Raw genomic sequence first — 21,344 nt, 5'->3', positions numbered from 1 at the left:
GAACAACCGGGAAAACCGGTTTCGAGTATCATCCCTACATATCATGGTTACCTTTGTTGCAGTATTGTTGAATGTGCTCAAAGAGAACTTGCACACAAAAATCTGTTAACTACATTTGTTTTTAAATATCAAAAATAAATGGACACACTGTTAGAAAACCCACTTATGCTTCACTGATAGTGTTTTAGTCTCAGTATAGTATCTGTTTTAATGGCTAAGCTTTAATAGTTTTAATATGTGTTTGTACTGTAGCATGTTAAGATGTATTTAAATAAAAAGTGCGTGACAAATAAAATCTATTATCATTTATTATCCCTAGCGGGCATTGCGGTGTCCTACTCCGTTAAGCAGTCCTTAAATTAAGTCTGTTTGTGTATCACAGTGCAGTATTTGTCTTATTTTCTATTAAGGATGTTGTGGCAATATTTCAAAAATCTTCACTAAGCCGAGTTCCGTTTCCGGGTAACACTGATAACAACATTAGGCGGCTAATCATGGCACTACTAAACTCAACTCACTTATGGAATGACAACTTGCTGATGGACTTCATCTTCACCTCCTGCCTCATCAATACCACATCTCCCCTTTGTCAAGCCTTTAATGCGAGCGATGTCGAACGACAACAGCTGGATGTAGCGTGGGACATTCAGCATAGCACTTGAGAGGGCTACATAAGACTGCCATAAACAACTGTCCGGTCAAAGTGGAAATGAGCTCTTCTGATGCACTTTATCTTCTACATCAATAACGCAGCATTGACGTGATCGACGTCAAAGCTAACATGAAATGCTGACAACAATGGTTGCAGCGGCGACTGCCAACAATTTACGCCCGTGGTTTCAGCAAACATGCATTTCATTCCGGAAGCTGTCAAAACGATTACTTTTTGAATTGGACCGCACAAAGAGCGGTCCGACCGGTTTGCAAGAAATTCTTCATTAAGTTCCATTAAGCTGGCACACTAGACCGGACCAGCAAAACCTGTAGCCATCTTTACCCTGAGCTACCTATTAGAGCACAACACAATGTTCTGTAGAACAGCAAATGCATCATTTAAAAATGTATTTTTTAAACATGTTGATAAGTCATTATGAAATGATAAAATGGGATAGACCCACACATATAAGTTAAACTTACCAGAGCTTGCTGACCCAGAGGAACGGGGTCCCTCAAACATTTCAGTAGCTAAACGGGAGGAAAAATACATGTTAATAGTGCTCTAAGTAGAATTGGCAATCTTTGGGCACCTCACAATTCGATTACCATTCAGGAGCTACGATTAATCCATCTTTAACTTATGTATATTGATGCAGTTTAACATTTCTTTTTGTTTCACTAAATAAGCGTTCATCACTTGCAACTTTCAAAAACAGTGCATTTGTAATACAAACCCCGTTTCCATATGAGTTGGGATATTGTGTTAGATGTAAATATAAACGGAATACAATGATTTGCAAATCCTTTTCAACCCATATTCAATTGAATGCACTACAAAGACAAGATATTTGATGTTCAAACTCAAACTTTTTTTTTTTGCAAATAATAATTAACTTAGAATTTCATGGCTGCAACACGTGCCAAAGTAGTTGGGAAAGGGCATGTTCACCACTGTGTTACATCACCTTTTCTTTTAACAACACTCAATAAACGATTGGAAACTGAGGAAACTAATTGTTGCAGCTTTGAAAGTGGAATTCTTTCCCATTCTTGTTTTATGTAGAGCTTCAGTCGTTCAACAGTCTGGGGTCTCCGCTGTCGTATTATACGCTTCATAATGCGCCACACATTTTCGATGGGAGACAGGTCTGGACTGCACGCGGGCCAAGAAAGTACCCGCACTCTTTTTTTACGAAGCCACGCTGTTGTAACACGTGCTGAATGTGGCTTGGCATTGTCTTGCTGAAATATGCAGGGGCGTCCATGAAAAAGATGGCGCTTAGATGGCAGCATATGTTGTTCCAAAACCTGTATGTACCTTTCAGCATTAATGGTGCCTTCACAGATGTGTAAGTTACCCATGCCTTGGGCACTAATGCACCCCCATACCATCACAGATGCTGGCTTTTGAACTTTGCGTCGATAACAGTCTGGATGGTTCGCTTCCCCTTTGGTCCGGATGACACGATGTCGAATATTTCCAAAAACAATTTGAAATGTGGACTCGTCAGACCACAGAACACTTTTCCACTTTGCATGAGTCCATCTTAGATGATCTCGGGCCCAGAGAAGCCGGCGGCGTTTCTGGATGTTCTTGATAAATGGCTTTCGCTTTGCATAGTAGAGCTTTAACTTGCACTTACAGATGTAGCGACAAACTGTATTTAGTGACAGTGGTTTTCTGAAGTGTTCCTGAGCCCATGTGGTGATATCCTTTAGAGATTGATGTCGGTTTTTGATACAGCGCCGTCTGAGGGATCGAAGGTCACGGTCATTCAATGTTGGTTTCCGGCCATGCCGCTTACGTGGAGTGATTTCTGCAGATTCTCTGAACCTTTTGATGATATTAAATACATTATTATTAGATGTTGAAATTCCTAAATTTCTTGCAATTGCACTTTGTGAAACGTTGTTCTTAAACTGTTTGACTATTTGCTCATGCAGTTGTGGACAATGGGGTGTACCTCGCCCCATCCTTTCTTGTGAAAGACTGAGCGTTTTTTGGGAAGCTGTTTTTATACCCAATCATGGCACCCACCTGTTCCCAATGAGCCTGCACACCTGTGGGATGTTCCAAATAAGTGTTTGATGAGCATTCCTCAACTTTATCAGTATTTATTGCCACCTTTCCCAACTTCTTTTTCACGTGTTGCTGGCATCAAATTCTAAAGTTAATGATTATTTGCAAAAAAAAAAGGTTATCAGTTTGAACATCAAATATGTTGTCTTTGTAGCATATTCAACTGAATATGGGTTGAAAATGATTTGCAAATCATTGTATTCCATTTATATTTACATCTATCACAATTTCCCAACTCATATGGAAACGGGATTTGTAGGAGAAAGTGTTAAATTAGTGCCCACATTTATTAAATTAATGAAAATGTGTACAAAACTGGAACATAAGTGCCCTATGATAAAGGAGCTTGCCGGATTCCTGTGAGGTGGCTTGCTGCAGTCAGCCAAATTCAGGAACTGTTTGCATTACTTTATTTACAGTAAAAAAATTGATTATTGACGTTTACTAATCGATTTTATAATCGTCCATGTCCGAATTGCGATGCATCTAAAAATCGATTATTTCGCCTACCTCTAGCTCAGTGGTCCCCAACCTTTTTTGCAACACGGACCGGTTTGACGTCGGCATTATTTTCAGGGACCGGCTATCCACTTGTGCCAGAGAAATAAAGCAAAAATAAGTGCATGAAAAATACAACTCCCTAGAACGCTGAATTAGTGGGAGCCCTGGGCTTGTTTCTTTGCAATGAGATGCAGATGGAAATGAGCCTTTGGCTACAATCCGTCACATTTATATTTTATATGTCCATTAATGTGCATTGTATCATGTCACACAGTTATAACAAAATATAAGAAATGGCAAATTCCTAGGAGCAGTTTTATTGTACATCTATAAACAAGCTTATTGGGGTGTTTAGAGGGACAGACCAAAGTCAAGTCGGAGAAAATGCAGTCGTTTGTAAATTACTTAATGTTTCTCTGCGGCCCGGTAGCAAATGCGTCACCAACCACCGGTACCCGGACCGGTGGTTGGGGACCACTGCTCTAGCTCTAAGGTTGTACGGTATACCGGTACGAATTAATTAAAAAAAAAGGTACTATCCTGCCTTCGGTAAACAACGGTACATTTCTTTCATGGACATGATGGCGCGCTGTGGTGACATTGCTGGTAATCTGAGCCGAGGCGCATGTTAGTCAACACACACACAAAGCATTTACAAGCGGAGATAGAAAGGGAGAATGGACGCATTTTGACTTAAAAACTAACAATACAGGTGAAGCTATAAACACTGGAGCGCCGCTATGAAAGCGGTCCTTTAAGACATCACTAACCGGTGGCTAATGTCCCTCCGCAGTGTTTTAGGTACTTCTAAATCACTAGTCCTTACCCCTGTGGCAACAAATTAACTACGGTTCGTACAAGTATCATGCCTGCAGGACGAGGAACAGCTAAACATAGTAATAGCTAACCAATGGGTGGATCTATACAAATATACACTTCAACAATACCAAGTACCGGTACAAGAGCCGTATATAGTCAATACTACAATGTTTACACCAATATTTTTTATCATCACAAAAAATAAGTCCCTGGACAGAGGAGAATTTAATGACCAATGTATGATCCTGAAACTACTTGGTATTGAATGATTCCCAAAGTTGTAGTGTCATCCAAAACTTATGTAAAGTATCAAACAAGAGAAGAATAAGTGATTATTACATTTGAAGAAGTGTAGATAGGACATGTTAAAACAGAAAATAAGCAGATAAACAGTGAATGAACAAGTTGAAGTAGATAATAATCCTTTTTCTAACACAACATGTTACTGCATACATTAGGAACCGTTGTAACCCGTTGATTTACTTACTGTATTAGGGATTGACAGTTATGGCAAAAATAATAATCTTGATTATTTTGATTGATATTGAAATCACAATTAACACAATTTTTCTTTCATTTAAAAACATGATTATTTATTGCACCGCCAAAACTAAACTTTAAATACAACTTTTATTTTTTAAAACTACGGCTATAAATTAGTAACAAATAAACAAGTAAAATAATAACCAGCAATACATTAAATTAACAATAGCAATATGACAAACTCAATTCAGTTTTCCCCCTTTTTTTAATTCCATGTTTACTTTTTACACCCATTTTACCACCATAATGAGTGTTTTTGTGTCAAATACAATTAAATAAAATGTTTGTTGATTAAATGCCAAAATCCTCACATTTATTGGTGTAATACATCTTTGGACAATTTTGACCAGTATTTTAAGGTCAAAGCATACAAATTGTGTAAATGTATCAATAAGTGCTTTAAGTACATTATGCTTGTGTAAAGTACTTTTTTGAAACCTTGATTTTGTTAGCGCAGTCATACCAGGCGTGGCACACCACGCTATTATTGTGAAGGGATTAAGTGTGCTGTGTTGTTGTTCTCAGCTTGACGAGTAGAGGCGACTTGAGGCTGTTTAAAAAAAAGAAAGGGCCTCTCAAGTTGTGACTGCTGTTTGTACATTGATGTTACATCCATGATGTCGTTCACAACAACACAACAGATGAAATGTGTTGAGGATGTATGATTGTTCTTTCTAGCTTTAGCTTCCTAGTTTAGTCGCCGTTTCAAGTGGCCGTCTCCACATTGTTTAGTTCAGGATGTGTTTGGGGGATAAATGAGCGGTACACGACACAGTATTTTCCCAAACAAATGTTCCTTCTACTCACAATAACATCATTTCACTTACCAAAATACTTTCATTTTCTCAAAAATCGACTGTGCGCCTTATAACCCGGTGCGCCTAATGAACGGAATAATTCTGGTTGTGCTTACCGAACTCCAAGCAATTTTATTTGGTACATGGCGTAATGATAAGTATGACTAGTAAATGGCAGTCACATATAAGAGATACATGTGGACTGCTAAATGACACCAGTAAACAACACCAAAACTTTGATGTTTCATTGAGAATATCGAACATTACACATGGTGCTCAAAAATCTGTCAAAATGTTTCAGTACGACTTTGGTAAGCTAAGAAGCTGCACCGCTTGATGGATTGTCGGAGCATTACGGCTACCATAGTCAGACGTACTGTGCTTCAACATACGGTATCATTATGGTGTGTGTATAAGGGCAGCAAAATGGCACCTAGTAGCAGACATATTATTTGACGTTTTGTTTTGCAATATTATGCAAAACCAGCTTTTCTTACCTATTGGTACCTGCTGATGGGTATTTGGGATCTGCGTAAGTCCTGAAAATTTGCACGAGTCCGCCAATCTAGTCCGTGTCGACACCGTATTCGATAAGCTTCTTCTTTTTCTCAATCTTTTTGTTAAGGGGCATTCATTCTCCGCTGTTGCCATTTCTAATACAAAGTAGCGTACACTTCTAACTTATATCTGTCAGTAGACTTGCTATGGAAGTGCCAAAAACTACTATAGAACTTTAGTTATTAGAGCGTATTTCACATTTCCGGCGTTGTTGTTGCACTAGTGAGCCACGAATGAGGAGATGCTGCTCCGTTATTGATTTAAGTCATGTCTGAATGTCATTAAAACAGTTAGCTCCATATTTTGACACTTCTTCCACTCCCGTCCTTGCACGCTACACTGCGACAACAAAGATGACGGGGAGAAGACGCTGTCAAAGCCACGTGAATAAGACCGCCACCAAAATGGCGCATCCTGAAGCCACGGTCAGAAGATGACTTGAAGATGGTCTGTAAAACATAATCTATGTAACATTTTGATCAAAGACCCACCATTACACGTTATGTAGACCACAAAGGAGTTTTTTAAAATGTAGAAAAAAATCATAATATTAAAGTTAAAGTACCAATTATTGTCACACACACACTAGGTGTGGTGAAATTATTCTCTGCATTTGACCCATCACCCTTGATCACCCCCTGGGAGGTAAAGGGAGCAGTGAGCAGTGACCCTTTTAATGTGCCTTTTGTATGAAAATAGACCTGACTAGGCCGGAGATGTTGACATGCAGAGTTTCAAGCACTCTTCATTCTCTAGCGGGTGACTTTTCAAATGATGCTACATTAGCAGTGCTGCTACTTTTTGTTGCAACGCTTTTGCCGCATAAATGTTGAACATATTCCCGCTTGAAGCCAAACCACCGCCGGACGATGGACCCCGTGCTGTTTCTCTTGGGAATTAATTATTCGTCCATTTGTTACCAGATTCGCACCTTCTCTCTCTCGTATTACCACCCGCACCTCACCGTTAGCATCACAGCTAACGTTAACATGTCGCTACCTCTCTGCTCCGCGGGAGCGTGTGATGTTGCACACGTGACGTATGTGAAAAGGTGCGCTTGGTTTACGTCTCTGTGAGAAGGAGAGACAAGAAAGAGTGGGAAACGCATGCAGTGTAATGCCCGCAGCTAAAAGCAACTCAGAGCGTCTTATAATGCGGTGCGCCCTATGGTCAGAAAAATACGGCACATTGATGTCAATTTCCACAATACTCTGCGTTTTACAGCGGTTTCTGTTTTATTGGCCAATTCTTGCTTCAGCGTGGAAATGCCTTACTTTTTTGTGAGTTTAGTGATTATTCTAGCACTCTGTCAAATAAAAAGTAGCAACCACGGTACATCTGAAACTTTTAGTAAACATGCTCTTTTCTTACTCGTATACTCACTCAACCCTTTTACCAATCGTTTTTTTCTATTTATATATTTTTATGATCGCAAAAAGTCATAATCGAAATCAAAATGTGATTAATTGTCCAACCCTACTACTTATGACTGAAAGACACATTTGACTGGCATGTTCACTCTTATTTAATGCCCAAATTGTTCTATGATTGCAAGAACAAACATATGTCTAATGTAGGGCTGGGCGATATATCGATATACTCGATATATCGCGGGTTTGTCTCTGTGCGATATAGAAAATTACTATATCGTGATATTCGAGTATACATTCTCACGCAGTTGCTTTTAGCTGCGGGCATTACACTGCATGCGCTTCCCACTCTTTCTTGTCTCTCCTTCTCACAGAGACGTAAACCAAGCGCACCTTTTTACACACGTCACGTGTGCAACGTCACACGCTCCCGCGGAGCAGAGAGGTAGCGACATGGTAACATTAGCTGTGATGCTAACGGTGAGGTGCGAGTGGTAATACAAGAGAGAGAAGGTGCGAATCTTGTAACAAATGGACAAAGAATTAATTCCCAAGAGAAACAGCACGGGGTCCATCGTTCGGCGGTGGTTTGGCTTCAAGCGGGAATATGTTCAACATGTATGCGGCAAAAGCGTTGCAACAAAAAGCAGCAGCACTGCTAATGTAGCATCATTTGAAAAGTCACCCGCTAGAGAATGAAGAGTGCTTGAAACTCTGCATGTCAACATCTCCGGCCGGTGCCACACCAACAAAATGCCAAAGCAACTATTTCCAGATCAACACCGTATGAAAAAAAAAAAGAGTCAACAACAGAAGGATATAACGTCCGCAGCAACCTATTATGCAGCTCATTTTTATTTGACAGTTATTGAAATATCTTGTGCGACATCATGCACAAAAGTGCACTTTATTTGTTTTAAACTATTGTAGTGGCGTTCTGTACAAAAAGTACACTTTAATTTAGTGTTGTTTTGATATGTCATCTTGTTGACATCATTCACAAACGTGCACTAATAGCTTGTTTTAAAATCTCTCTGACAATCTTTCAATTTCTGTTTTGAAATGACATGAATGTTTGTGCCACTGCTTAATAAATGTTTAATAAATACAGTTTTGGTAAATTGACTTAGTTGTGATTTCCCTCTGCTTGAAAGTTAAAAAAATGTATATTAATGCAGTATGAACAATAATGTTTTAATGTAGACACATAGAATCATCATACTGGTGTGTTGATATGCATCAAGTGTTCATTCAAGGCTAAGGCAAAATATTGAGATATACATCGTGTATCGTGACACGGCCTAAAAATATCGAGATATTAAAAAAAGGCCATATCGCCCAGCCCTAGTCTAATGTATTGAAATGAAGTCAATAATTAAATTTTTTGTGGTCATTTTGAAAACAATCGGATTAATTTGCAGTACCGTTACCAGAATATTGGTATGGGGATAACATAAACAATAAGCAACTAAAAATACAGCATATACCGGGTTTTACTTCAATGTGTATTTGTTCGCCAAAAGCTTCTGCACATACATTTAGTGCACAACCTTCGAAATGTGTTATCAACATGCAGCCAGAAGGGTTGAAACAAGTTGCTAATCTTGTAAACGAGGAGCCACCCTTTCTGCAGATAACCTTAAAGTAAGATGTACTCTGTGTATGTGAAACAAATGACATCCAAACTGGATTACATTTCAAAACAAAACTGTTGATATAACATCGCTTTCAATGCAGAGCACTAATGGGTGATAAGATTAAATAGCATGACCAGGCGCTGACTATATATCCAACTCAAGGGAGGTATAATGTCGATATAAATAATATGTTGAAGACTATTATGACATATGTATTAATAATCGGAATAACTCAAGCCATTAGCATTTGGAAGCTATCAACATACACTCAAGTTTGGATGAACGAGGTGTGCTAACTTGGCTAACAGCAGGCTAAGTTAGCTAAGCTTGCTCCCCAGTTAATGCTCCATTTTATGCTGAGCAAAACAACTAACTGGAAGGGTTGTGAGAAGCAGCCCGATAAAAACCAGCTTCAAACTGACACTTCAACACAAGGTTTAGTAAAAAAAAAAAGAGAACTGTGGACATCTTTGCTAGCTGCATCACTTAGCTCGTGTTAGCTTGTGCCACTTACCTCCAGGAGTGGAGTACATTTTGTCGACTTTAAAAACCAGTGTCGTGGCCCTAAAAGAACCCCACTTTATGTTTTCAAATTAAAGTCGAAACTCATGCGTGGTCCAAAAATAGTTATCTGTACATAAGAAGGGATTTCGAGCGGAGAAATACGTAAATGTGGTAAATGCTTGGAGTCGCTCATCCTCAACACGGCCCCATCCCCCCAACTCACAAACGGTAGCCGAGTCAAAAACGAGCGTAGATGAACCAGCTCGGTGAAGCGAGAGAGTTCCCCCCAGCGCACTTCCGGTGTCGTTCACGTCGTCTTAGCCTGTGCTTATTTTATTTATTTGAATTAGGACAATGCATATTCATCAACATAGAGCAACAATGTAAATATGCCGGAGTTAGCACAATAGCTAATGTTTATTCGTCGTCCTAAGGCAGGTTAATACAGTAAACATTCAACAGGTCACGATTAGAGATGTCCGATAATGGCTTTTTTGCCAATATCTGGTATTCCGATTGATTGAATGATTGATTGAAACTTGTATTAGTAGATTGCACAGTACAACGCATATTCCGTACAATTGACCACTAAATGGTAGCACTTGAATACGTTTTTCATCTTGTTTAAGTTGGGGTCCACATAAATCAATTCATGGTAAAACGATATTGTCCAACTCTTAATTACCGATTCCGATATCAACCGATACCGATATATTCAGTCATGGAATTAACACATTATTATGCCTAATTTTGTTGTGAAGCCCCGCTGGATGCATTAAACAATGTGATTTTGAGACTTTATTAGTAGATTGCACAGTGAAGTACATATTCCGTACAATTGACCACTAAATGGTAACACCCGAATACGTTTTTCAACTTGTTTAAGTCGGGATCCACTTAAATTGATTAATGATACAGATATATACTATCATATATAGTATCATCATAATACAGTCATCACACAAGTTAATCATCAGGGTGTATACATTGAATTATTTACATTATTTACAATTTGGGGTGTGGAGGTGGGGGGTTAGGTTTGGTTGTTATCATCAGTCATCAACAATTGAGAACAGAGAAATGGATTTTGAAACAATGTAGGTCTGACTTGGTAGGATATGTACAGCAAGTAGTGGACATGTTATCAGGGCAGAAGTGGTCGCAAAGAAATCTGGCGTTGGTAAATTTAACAATGTCAAGTATGACATCAAACAGATATCAGTAGATATCAACATGAGAGAGATCAGAAGGCATAAGAAAAGTATTTACATTTGATTGTTTACATTTGATTATTAACAATCCGGGGAGGGTGTTAGTATAGGGTTTAAGTTGCCTGGAGGTGTACTTTTATTGTAACAAGGTTTTCCAAAATAAATCAACTCAAGTTATGGAAAAAAATGCCAACATGGCATTGCCATATTTATTATTGAAGTCACAAAGTGCATTCTTTTTTTTAACATGCCTCAAAACAGCAGCTTGGAATTTGGGACATGCTCTCCCTGAGAGAGCATGAGGAGGTTGAGGTGGGCGGGGTTGAGGTGTGGTGGGGGGTGTATATTGTAGCGTCCCGGAAGAGTTAGTGCTGCAAGGTGTTCTGGGTATTTGTTCTGTTGTGTTTATGTTGTGTTACGGTGCGGATGTTTTCCCGAAATGTGTTTGTCATTCTTGTTTGGTGTGGGTTCACAGTGTGGCGCATATTTGTAACAGTGTTAAAGTTGTTCATACGGCCACCTTCAGTGTGACCTGTATTGCTGTTGACCAAGTATGCCTTGCATTCACTTCTGTGTGTGAAAAGCCGTAGATATTATGTGACTGGGCCGGCATGCAAAGGCAGTGCCTTTAAGGTTTATTGTTGTTCTGTACTTCTCCCTATGCCCGTGTACACAGCGGCGTTTTAAAAAGTCATACATTTTACTTTTTGAAACCGATACTGATAATTTTGAAACCGATAATTTCCGACATTACATTTTAAAGCATTTATCGGCCGATAATATCAGCAGTCCGATATTATCGGACATCTCTAGTCACGATACAAAAAAATACATAAATCACAAGACATTACACATTACAAACATACCATAAGCACAGACCATGGACAAAAAAACTAACAAACAACAAACAAACATGTGAATAATCTAATTGTTCGTCTGATTAGTTTTCAACCGCTGTTTCAGTGCAGTTTTAAATGTTGAATAGGTGTCACAGGTGTTCTCAGAGAATTCAATCGAACGCAACTGGACGGTTTGTTTTGTTTTAGAAGACATTTCGCCTCTTATCCAAGTAGGCTTCATCAGTTCATGCTCATAGATTTAGCTTAGTCAGATATTGTCTACGATTTAGATTGGTTGGATATTTTGATTGATCGATTGAAACTTTTATTAGTAGATTGCACAGTACAGTACATATTCCGCACAATTAACCACTAAATGGTAACACCCGAATAAGTTGTTCAATTTGTTTAAGTCGGGGTCCACGTTAATCAATTCATGGTAATTCATAGTTCTTTAACTATGAATTATCTAGATCTAGTCAGATCTAGTCTTAACCTGACGAGCTTTTTGCACAAATAACACAATATAAAATAACTTTAATGCATTTTTTAAGAATAAACCAAGCTACTATTAATGACTAATCTCACGTAAAGCCTCAATTATATTTTTCAAGTGGAATTTGAGGCTCTATAGTTACATTAATTGGTTAATTTTTGGTTGTCCGGAATCTAACATTTGTCGTAATAATCACAACATGTGATTGTTAACATTTTTATTTTAACGTTTTATGGGGGAGTTTTTGTTCTTGTATAATTGTGGATGACTCAAATGTGTTGTTTTTTGTAAATCAAGTGTATTTAAAAATTCTGAATACCAACAATGTGTATCCCGGGATATCTTAACTGTTTAAATATGCATGCAAAATGTATAATATTCAACTTATTAATACGTCAACCGAATGTAAATTAACTTCCTGGTTGTGGAAGCCAGCGTCTAATAAGTAGGTTTTTGGTCAGTTTTTATTTTATTTTAATTTGAGCCAAAAAAAACGTTAAATGTTAATATACAATAGCGATAATGTTTTTTTTTTTATATCAACAGCAGCCGGCATCTGGTATAGACTATTTGTTATGACTAAACTAAACTCGGCATGCATACCTAATATTTTTGCCTGTTAGCGCATATATCATGCCTGAAGTGGTACTGAAGCTTGAATTCAACTTTTAATATTCGTTATATTTCAATTGTATTTCAAATTTGTGCTTAGATTTCACCACATCCGGGTACTTGGGGCGATTTTGCCATGCGTTTTTTTACCCAGTACTGGGCGTCATATGCAGCTACACGGTTGTACCACTTAGCGTCGCTGTTGACCACTCAATGCTAGCAGTGTTTTCTTGTGCTGGCACCAGGAAATGCATCAACATTGACGCACAAACATCGATTAAAATGTTTGGATGTGTTTAGTGTGTTTAAAACGGTTGCATGGTCATTTGAACTTGCGTTGTGGCTTACCAAATTATAATACAGTTGTATATCAATGTGTGTTACATTGAAAACATGCACTAAAACTATGGTTTATTTGTTAAAGATGAGTTTTTGTGTATAAACAATGCCGTACGTCTAGTAGCCACCACTTTAATTGATTCCACACTGCACATTACCGGGTGGTTCCCCGCCTATAAGGAAGCCAGCAGTGTGAATTGGGTGTAGCTGAGTCTGTGTGCGCCCTGGCCAATGGAACCAGATCCTCCCTGTAGTGCGTAAGCGCGCGTTTAGGATTTAACCAAGTCTTTGCTGCGCGCCTGGCTGCAGTCTTCACCAGAGCCCGACGACCTGAGACTATTTCCACAATGCCTGTGTAGTTTCCATTCTGGAGCCAATCTGCATCAGTTTTTTTTTTACTCATTCACATTTAAAAAAGACTTCCCTTGAGAACTATGACTGGAGTATTCGACCGGAGAATCCCGAGTGTGAAACCAGCAGATTTCCAGAATTCTTTCCAGCTTTCCACCATGCATCATCCGTCTCAGGAATCTCCTACTTTACCCGAGTCCACCGCCACGGATTCTGGCTACTACAGTCCCGCCGCTGGAGTCTCTCACGGCTACTGCTCGCCGACTTCCACCTCATACGGAAAGCCGCTCAATGCGTACCAGTACCAGTACCCGACCGTAAACGGATCCGCTGGAAGTTTCCCGACCAAGGCTTACACAGACTACAGCTCGTACACCACCCCCGTTTACCACCAGTATGCTGGTTCTTACAGCAGACCTCAACTGAGTCCGCAAGGTTAGATCATGCATTCGAATTGTTTGGATTTTTCCGGAAATGCATTTAAATTCAATCAAATGTTATTTGTTTTTTTATATTTGTTATGTTTGTAGTAAGAACAAAAGTGCTGTTATTGTAAACTCGTATGCATTTTTTTTAATCCTTGTTGGTTTTTGTATTTTTTTTTATTTTTTTATTTTTTTTTTACAGAAAAGGACATTGTGGAACCTGAGGTTAGGATGGTCAACGGAAAGCCGAAAAAAGTGAGAAAACCTCGGACGATTTACTCCAGTTTCCAACTGGCCGCCCTGCAGAGACGGTTCCAGAACACCCAGTACCTGGCCCTGCCGGAGAGAGCCGAACTGGCCGCTTCCCTCGGTCTCACGCAAACACAGGTGGGCTTTTTCATTACAATTGAATTTTGACTTTTTTTTTTGCTGATTTGAAAGAACAAAACAAACAATTTAAGCGCTGCGTGGGTATAATATTATTCTAATATTCGTAATCCATCCTAACGTTCTTCATTTTCTTGCCGCGTTCCAGGTGAAAATCTGGTTCCAGAACAGGAGATCTAAAATGAAGAAGATCATGAAAAACGGCGAGCTTCCACCGGAGCACAGTCCCAGTTCCAGCGACCCCATGGCGTGCAACTCCCCACAGTCCCCGGCGGTGTGGGACCCACACGGGCCCTCCAGGCCCCACAGCCTCCAGCCCCAAAACATCATCAACACGTCTGCTTCGAATTTTTTGGAAAGCTCGGGGTCTTGGTACACCGCCTCAACCGGCACCTCGATGCAGGCCTCCCACTTGCAGAGCCCGAACTCTATACAACACTCTTTGGCTCTCGGAGCGGGGACGTTATATTGAAAAAAAAAAATAAAAAAAAAATGTTCATTTCACTTTTTGTTGAAAAAAAACAAACTTCTATGGACTCGTGTTGACATTTCAGGGGAATATGCAATGTATTTGGCAGTCCTAGAAGACAAGGTGTAAAATGTGTAAATGTGTGCATGTAATTTATTGCATTTTGGAAGACTATTAAACGTTTAAATGGACAATGGAGCTATCCTTCTCTTCCCTTATTTACTCAGAAAAATCCTGCACAGACATACATAATAATATTAAAAGTGCTTTTAACGCTCAAATCACCATTTTCCCCCTACACATAACATGGTTACAGAAAAATATGTTTCTATATTAAATAAAGCAAATTGCCTATAAATCCAAAATTTGTTTTGAAATAAAGAAAAGAAGGAAAACATGTTTTTTTCCCTCGCACCCCCCACAATGAAAGGCTTTGAATGGCAGAGAGGGGGCGAGCACGCCCAATCCGCATTCCTGTGGGGGGTATGTGGCTCCGGAGCTCCGCGCTCCCGCGGCAGCCACGCGAGCCCACCTTCCGAGCCTGGTCCGTCTCTCGCCGTGTTATTAGCGGCCACCGTGACGACCGCTAAACAAACCTTGCCACTTAGAAGAAAACCCGTGGAAAAAGCGGTGCATTTTCCTTGCACATGCGCACAGGGGGCGAACCTTCCGAATCCACCTGACACGCGCGCGCGTCTCGTAACCCACGCAATGAAATCACGCACATTTCCACTCTTATATGGAGAGTGACCGTTTATTGCTATTTTCCACTCCCACCACCCCTGCCTGTTTTTTGGGTGCTAAATTTTTGGTAGAAAAAGAGTCCATTTTACTGGACAGCTACTCCACAATAATTATTCCCCGTGCAGGATTATTGCGGCCTCCATTATCATAATCTGGACATTGACAATTACCTATAATTTGCAAAGATGCGCACGGTTCTTGATTGCAGAGAGCCTTTTTGTTTTTTTCCCCCACCTTCTCTCCTCGCTCTCCCATCACTAAACAGTGACAGTAATAACAGCTAATTTTGCTGGGCAATATATAAGCGCCTCTCGCCGGTGCACAAACACTTTTCCCGTGCACCTGGATTTGCTTACCACCGCCCGGCATGCGGCATAGAAGGTTTGATAAATAAGGTAAGCTTGTGTTGACCTCATATTCTGCGTTTATTTGGTGGAAAGTTTATTTTGTTCCGTGACAGGTTCTTTGTGTGACATTAAGTTTGCAGTGGTGCAGCATGTATTTATTTTTTCAAGTACTACTAGTATTATTTACATTTAATACAGAGCAGAAACACCTTTTTAGTCATAAAGATTGGTGTTTTTAAAGTGCCTGTCATCCGCATTGCCCAAATGAAATCTTTTATTTGTGATATTTGTGCAGTCTTGTTGATGTTTACCCGCGTTTGCATGCTTGCATGGGCCAGACAGGGCCCCCGCAGTTTGTGTGCGTGTGTGCGTGCGTGCGTGTACTTTGCATGCAGGTATAGCCTGAATGTACACCAGCGGGGCATCACGACTTTGACAGCTGCATTTTTCACATAATATCCCCTGCACCAGGCGCTCCCCTTCTCGGCAATTTGTATATGAATACGGGAATAATTCCCCCCTTTTGTTCCACCCGCGCTCCATCCAAAGCAAAATAAAGATGCCTTTTTAGTATTAAAGTGGTGGAAAATTACAGGTAATTATCTTTGACGGTAAAAACGCTGTAATCAGCGGGGCTACATCAAAAAATTACCCTAATTATGCCCGCATTTCTGAGAAAAGAGTGGAGGGTGGGGGGAGGCTCACTTGGATAAAAAGCCACAAATTGTCCCAAATATCTCCTTCATATTGAACGCCGCTGCAGCTGCCGCTTTGTTCCGCATCGATCCCGCGGAGCTTGGCATTGAGGCGCCCACATTAGGCCGCGGGGACGGGGAGCAAACATGTCGTCAATACGCGCAGTAATTGGGGCGAAGGTGGCAAGAAGGGCCGGAGCTGCGCGGAGGCTGCAGCTTCAGGGTAAGTTCATTTCCTGCCTTTCAAATCCCGCAGCACCGAAATGCACACACAAAAAAAGTATTTTTCTGCATGCGATGTTGGCCCAATATGAGCCTGCTTGTTTTGATTTTATTGGTTTGTTTCAAAAGCCACACACAGACAGAACATAAAAAGATATGTACACGTCATATTTACAAACACATGTCCTCTGTAGTGGACATGGTGTCACAGCAAGCAAATGTCCACTGCAGTGGACGCCAAAAACGAACATGACTACAAAAAAAACGAAAAAAAAAAAAAAACCCCGTTCCCAAATGGTCCCAGGTGAGTCTATCTCTGCATGGAGTCCTGGTGCGGGGATGAGTACCAGTGGGAGTAGCCCGGCATGTAGCCGTTGGCCGCCATGTTTACTCCTTTGGACGAGGCCGAGACGTCCCATATTGGAGGGATGGAGGGGGACCGCGGGGACAGGTTCATGGAGCCCGGCATGGGGTCGCTCTCGTGCGGATTGCCGCCTTGCTTGAGCAGCTTCTTGAACTTTGACCTCTTGTTCTGGAACCAGATCTTGACCTGCGCGGAACGCAAAAGGATTAGCGCGCTGCACTGTGTGCGTGCGTGCGTGCGTGCATACCTGGGTTTGCGTCAGCCCCAAAGAGGCGGCCAGCTCGGCTCGTTCCGGTAAGGCGAGGTACTGGGTTTGCTGGAAGCGATGGTTGAGCGCTTGGAGCTGCAAGCTGGAGTAGATGGTCCTGGGTTTGCGGATCTTTTTGCCTTTGCCGTTAAAACGAATCTCCCCGTTTTCGATCACTGTCGTTTTCTGCTGCTCTGCAACAAAAAGAGCGGCGGTTATTATTCATACACCGGCTTTTTTCACCCCCCTGCTAGCGACATGCCCATGCGATGCTAACGACAAGGAGGTGTTTGCGAGGGGGGAGGGGGGCCTTTTGCGTTTTTTGGGTGGCTTTTACGCACGACGGCTGTCTTACCTGCGCCGTCCAGCCGCGTCTGTCCCCCCGTGTTGGCGTGGTACGAAGGCAGGTATGGGCTGTGGTGCGGGTGGCTGACGTACGGGTAGGCTAGCGAGCGGTTGTAGGTGTTGCCGGCCGGGTAGGCGCCGCCGCCGCTGTTGTTGTCTTGCTGCTGGTGGTGAGAGCCCGAGTGGAGGCAGTGCAGAGGGTAATGCGCGCCCGCCATCGACGGCGAGCTCTGCTGCGAGTGGGACTGCTGGCCAAACTCCATGAACGCAGACTTGGACGAGTCCTGAGCCTCCAGACCGTCAGCCATCGTAGTCATGGTCATCATCGAATTTTCCTGCCTTGAGAGCACTCTCCCTCCTCTCTCTCAAGACCAGAACAAAAATATCTGCTGCCTTTCTTCCCTCCTCCTCCTTCTCTTCTCCTGATGCCGCTCTCCGTCTTACCCCGGAATGACGCGCCGTAAAGTCCCCGAGGCGCGATTCTGTGGCCAAAGTCAGCGATGAGCTGGGAGATTTTTTTTACTGTTAAAATTGCGCCCTTGCTCGCAGACTTGGTGCAGACGCTACAAGTAAAATGGTTTGTCTCCAGAGGGCAGCGCCTTCCTATTGGTCATTCTCGTCGACGTCATCGTGCAAGGGCTGTGCGCGCTTTGCAAGGGAGACTTGAGCTGGAGTTAACCCACCTTACCAGCTCCGACGACGACGACGGGGGGAAGAATATAGGGTGGGAAAGACGCCTAATTCCCACAGACAAGCTGAGCCGCTCGGAATCGCCCTATCGCTTTTCATCCCCCCCACCCCCACCTCCAAACCCAAACACCCAAATTACGCATTACGCACCATGCAAAATGCACATCCAAATAATCAACCAGTAGTGTGTATGCTCGTTTATTCGTCCTCTGAATGATTTACTTTGCTATATGTTTAAAACAACAACATCTTGTTGGTTACATATTTCATCATTGCAATCATTACTCATTTCGAGTTATTATTTTCAAGAATCCATAAAAAAATTTTTTTTTAGGAATCGAATTTTAAAGAAATGGTATTCAACAAATTGAAAAATGACATCCAAATCCCCATGCTTGCTTATTCATAAATTTCAAAAAACGATTTAAAAAAATTAAGAAATTAAAAATTAAAAAAACAAGCAAAATAAAATATAAAATAAGGAATATATATATATATATATATATATATATATATATATATATATATATATATATATATATATATATATATATATATATATATATATATATATATATATATATATATATATATATATATATATATATATATATATATATATATATATATATATATATTTCAATTAAATATTAAGGGTATGTATCTATCTTGATTTAAATCAATTTATAATTTAATAATATATATATATATATATATATATATATATATATATATATATATATATATATATATATATATACAATTATTGTTATTAAATTATAAATATATATATGTATATATATATATATTATTAAATTATAAATTGATTTAGAATCAAGATAGATACATACCCTTAATAGTTAATTGAAATATATATATATATATATATATATATATATATATATATATATATATATATATATATATATATATATATATATATATATATATATATATATATGACACATTTTACAGATATCACATATATATGACACATTTTACCCGTTTTTTTCTTTTGTTGTTATGTGATATCTGCTCCAAGTCTCACGTGACACGCCGTGCAGGGAGCACATTATTTTAATGAAGCTGCAATATGTTCATGCTCATCTTTTCATCCTCGGGATCATTCAACGGGAGGAAGTCGCCAACATGATGTAAAAAAACCAAAAAAAACCCAACCTATTTTTAAAATATTTTAACTGACTATAAAAATCGATTCACATCTGAATCGCGATTCTTATTCACTCCAATTGATCATTTTCAAGACACAATAATGAAAATGAATAAAATGATTTTTTTTTAATGCTTTTCAGCTCATATCTGCCCCAAATTAACATCAGGCAGCATGCAGAATGCACATTATTAATAAGTATTTTCATGTATCCGACTCTTTCTGAATTATTTACATACAGAAACGTGTCAACGTGCTAATACGTAAAAATACAACAACCAATTAGTCGAATATTTCAACAAGGGATGATCAAAAAATGTGATTCTGATTTATGCAGATTCTAAATACATTCACAATTTTCAAGAACCGAATAAAATACGGGGAGAGAGATTTCTGATTCTTGGGGGAAAAAATTAAGAATCGATTTTTAAAAAATAGTTTTTTTAGGTAATTTTGATGCTTTCAGTAACAGGTTTTGAAAAGGTTTTATTTAATGCTGTCAAAAATAATCATTCAACTGGTGATTGATTACAAAAAAATCATCGCTTTTATCCTGGCATTTATTCTGTAAATGCTCTCCTACTTTATAGCTAATGTTCGTAATCCAAAAATATATGTCATGCATTCAAGTAATTTTTTTTTAAAATGATTAGTGTACAACATTCTCACTATAAAAATGCATTTGTGTATAAATATACATATTTTTCAAGTTAATTTAAATAAGCAAGTGCTGTGATCAGTCTCAATTAATCCAAATTCAATGTGTGATAAACCTGATTAAAAAAATAAGAGCTTTTATGACCTGTAACCTGTTTTGAAAAGGTTCTATTGTTCTGTCAAAAAAAACAGGTTAACACATGTGGTTAATCACAGAAAATATTGCATTAATCTTGTACAGTTGAAAATTAATCACAAAATTTAGTTTGAGTCCACAAGTTCCTTTATCGTAGCCGCCGAGCATGCATTCGAGTTAAACATTTAAAAATAATTAATGTACAACATTCTGACAATAAAATTGCACATGTGTTCAAATATTGATTGTTTAATTTAACTTAAATAAGCAATTCAATTATTGTGATTAATCATGATTAATGCGAATTCATAAGTGTGATTAACCTGATTAAAAAATATACTTTTTTTTTATAAAGGTTCCGTTTTGAATAGTCAAAACCAGTGAGTTAACTCGTGATTAATCACAGAAAAGATTGCATTAATCATATATAATTGTAGATTAATCTCAAAAGTTATTTGAAGTGTACTTGCTCTTTGGAGCAAATAATTGTAGTGCAAAAAACACTACAGGGGTCCTTTTTTAGGTTAATTTAAATTACATAATCAATTAATTTACTGTGATTAATCATGATTAATCCTAATTCATAAGTGTGATTAACCTGATTAAAAAAAGAGACACTTTTATAACCTGTTTTGAAAAGATTCTATTTCGGGTTAATTAATGTGATAAATCACAAAAGAATATTGCATTCATCATGTACAGTTGCAGATTAATCACACTAACTATCTTGAGCATACATGCTCCTAAATGTAATGCATACAGGTAAAACATGTTTAAAAAAATAATTTTAGGTCAATTTATATTTGACCCATACTATAATATAATATACTATATATAATATAATAGTTACATAATAGTTGACCCAATACTTGACCCATAATATTTGACCCATAAGTTATAGAATAACATCAAAAAGAAGTGTAACATGCAAGGCCAATATTTGACCCTTAATATGATATATATATATATATATATATATATATATATATATATATATATATATATATATATATATATATATATATATATATATATACACACACTTATAAAATAGTTATATAATAGTTGACCCAATATTTGACACATAATAATTGACCCATATGTCAAATATAAGAAATAGTTAGAATCATA

The 21,344-nt window shown here is 39.0% G+C and overlaps 3 protein-coding genes across 4 annotated transcripts in view; 1 reads left to right on the top strand and 2 right to left on the bottom strand.

Moving 5' to 3' along the window:
• Nucleotides 1-9,684, bottom strand: part of ago2 (argonaute RISC catalytic component 2) — a 40,698-nt gene extending 31,014 nt beyond the window's left edge. Inside the window, exons 1-2 of one of the 2 annotated variants that reach the window (XM_072915587.1) lie at nt 9,477-9,684; nt 1,138-1,185 (exon numbers count right to left, since the gene is read on the bottom strand). In XM_072915587.1, coding sequence (XP_072771688.1) covers nt 1,138-1,185; nt 9,477-9,495 — 67 coding nt within the window. In that variant the 5' untranslated portion in view covers nt 9,496-9,684. Of the gene's footprint in view, nt 1-1,137; nt 1,208-9,476 lie in introns of those variants that run through there. The other variant, XM_061982506.2, reaches the window with a different exon arrangement.
• Nucleotides 9,685-13,279: 3,595 nt separating this feature from the next.
• On the top strand, nt 13,280-14,781 carry dlx5a (distal-less homeobox 5a). The gene is made up of 3 exons (XM_061983365.2): nt 13,280-13,749; nt 13,942-14,126; nt 14,275-14,781. Exons 1-3 carry the CDS (start codon nt 13,398-13,400, stop codon nt 14,596-14,598), a joined length of 861 nt encoding a protein of 286 aa, XP_061839349.1. The 5' UTR covers nt 13,280-13,397; the 3' UTR covers nt 14,599-14,781.
• A 1,890-nt stretch (nt 14,782-16,671) lies between these two features.
• dlx6a (distal-less homeobox 6a) lies at nt 16,672-18,091 on the bottom strand. Its single transcript, XM_061983366.2, has 3 exons — nt 17,570-18,091; nt 17,215-17,408; nt 16,672-17,153 (listed from the first exon to the last, which is right to left on the bottom strand). Exons 1-3 carry the CDS (start codon nt 17,883-17,885, stop codon nt 16,914-16,916), a joined length of 750 nt encoding a protein of 249 aa, XP_061839350.1. The 5' UTR covers nt 17,886-18,091; the 3' UTR covers nt 16,672-16,913.
• Between the last annotated feature and the right edge of the window lie 3,253 nt (nt 18,092-21,344).

The sequence above is a fragment of the Nerophis lumbriciformis genome, linkage group LG21, assembly GCF_033978685.3.
Source record: "Nerophis lumbriciformis linkage group LG21, RoL_Nlum_v2.1, whole genome shotgun sequence".
Lineage (NCBI taxonomy): Eukaryota > Metazoa > Chordata > Actinopteri > Syngnathiformes > Syngnathidae > Nerophis > Nerophis lumbriciformis.
The sequence above is the reverse complement of the archived record's forward strand: the minus strand, read 5'-3'. Positions and strand labels throughout refer to the sequence as shown.

Bases quoted from the DNA above. Each gene is read 5' to 3' on its own strand.
- dlx5a (XM_061983365.2), top strand. From the start codon at position 13,398: ATGACTGGAGTATTCGACCGGAGAATCCCGAGTGTGAAACCAGCAGAT. The intron at 13,750-13,941 runs GTTAGATCATGC...TTTTTTTTACAG, and splicing joins ACCTCAACTGAGTCCGCAAG to AAAAGGACATTGTGGAACCT. The intron at 14,127-14,274 runs GTGGGCTTTTTC...GCCGCGTTCCAG, and splicing joins TCGGTCTCACGCAAACACAG to GTGAAAATCTGGTTCCAGAA.
- dlx6a (XM_061983366.2), bottom strand. From the start codon at position 17,885: ATGATGACCATGACTACGATGGCTGACGGTCTGGAGGCTCAGGACTCG. The intron at 17,409-17,569 runs GTAAGACAGCCG...TTTTTGTTGCAG, and splicing joins GACGCGGCTGGACGGCGCAG to AGCAGCAGAAAACGACAGTG. The intron at 17,154-17,214 runs GTATGCACGCAC...CGTTCCGCGCAG, and splicing joins TGGGGCTGACGCAAACCCAG to GTCAAGATCTGGTTCCAGAA.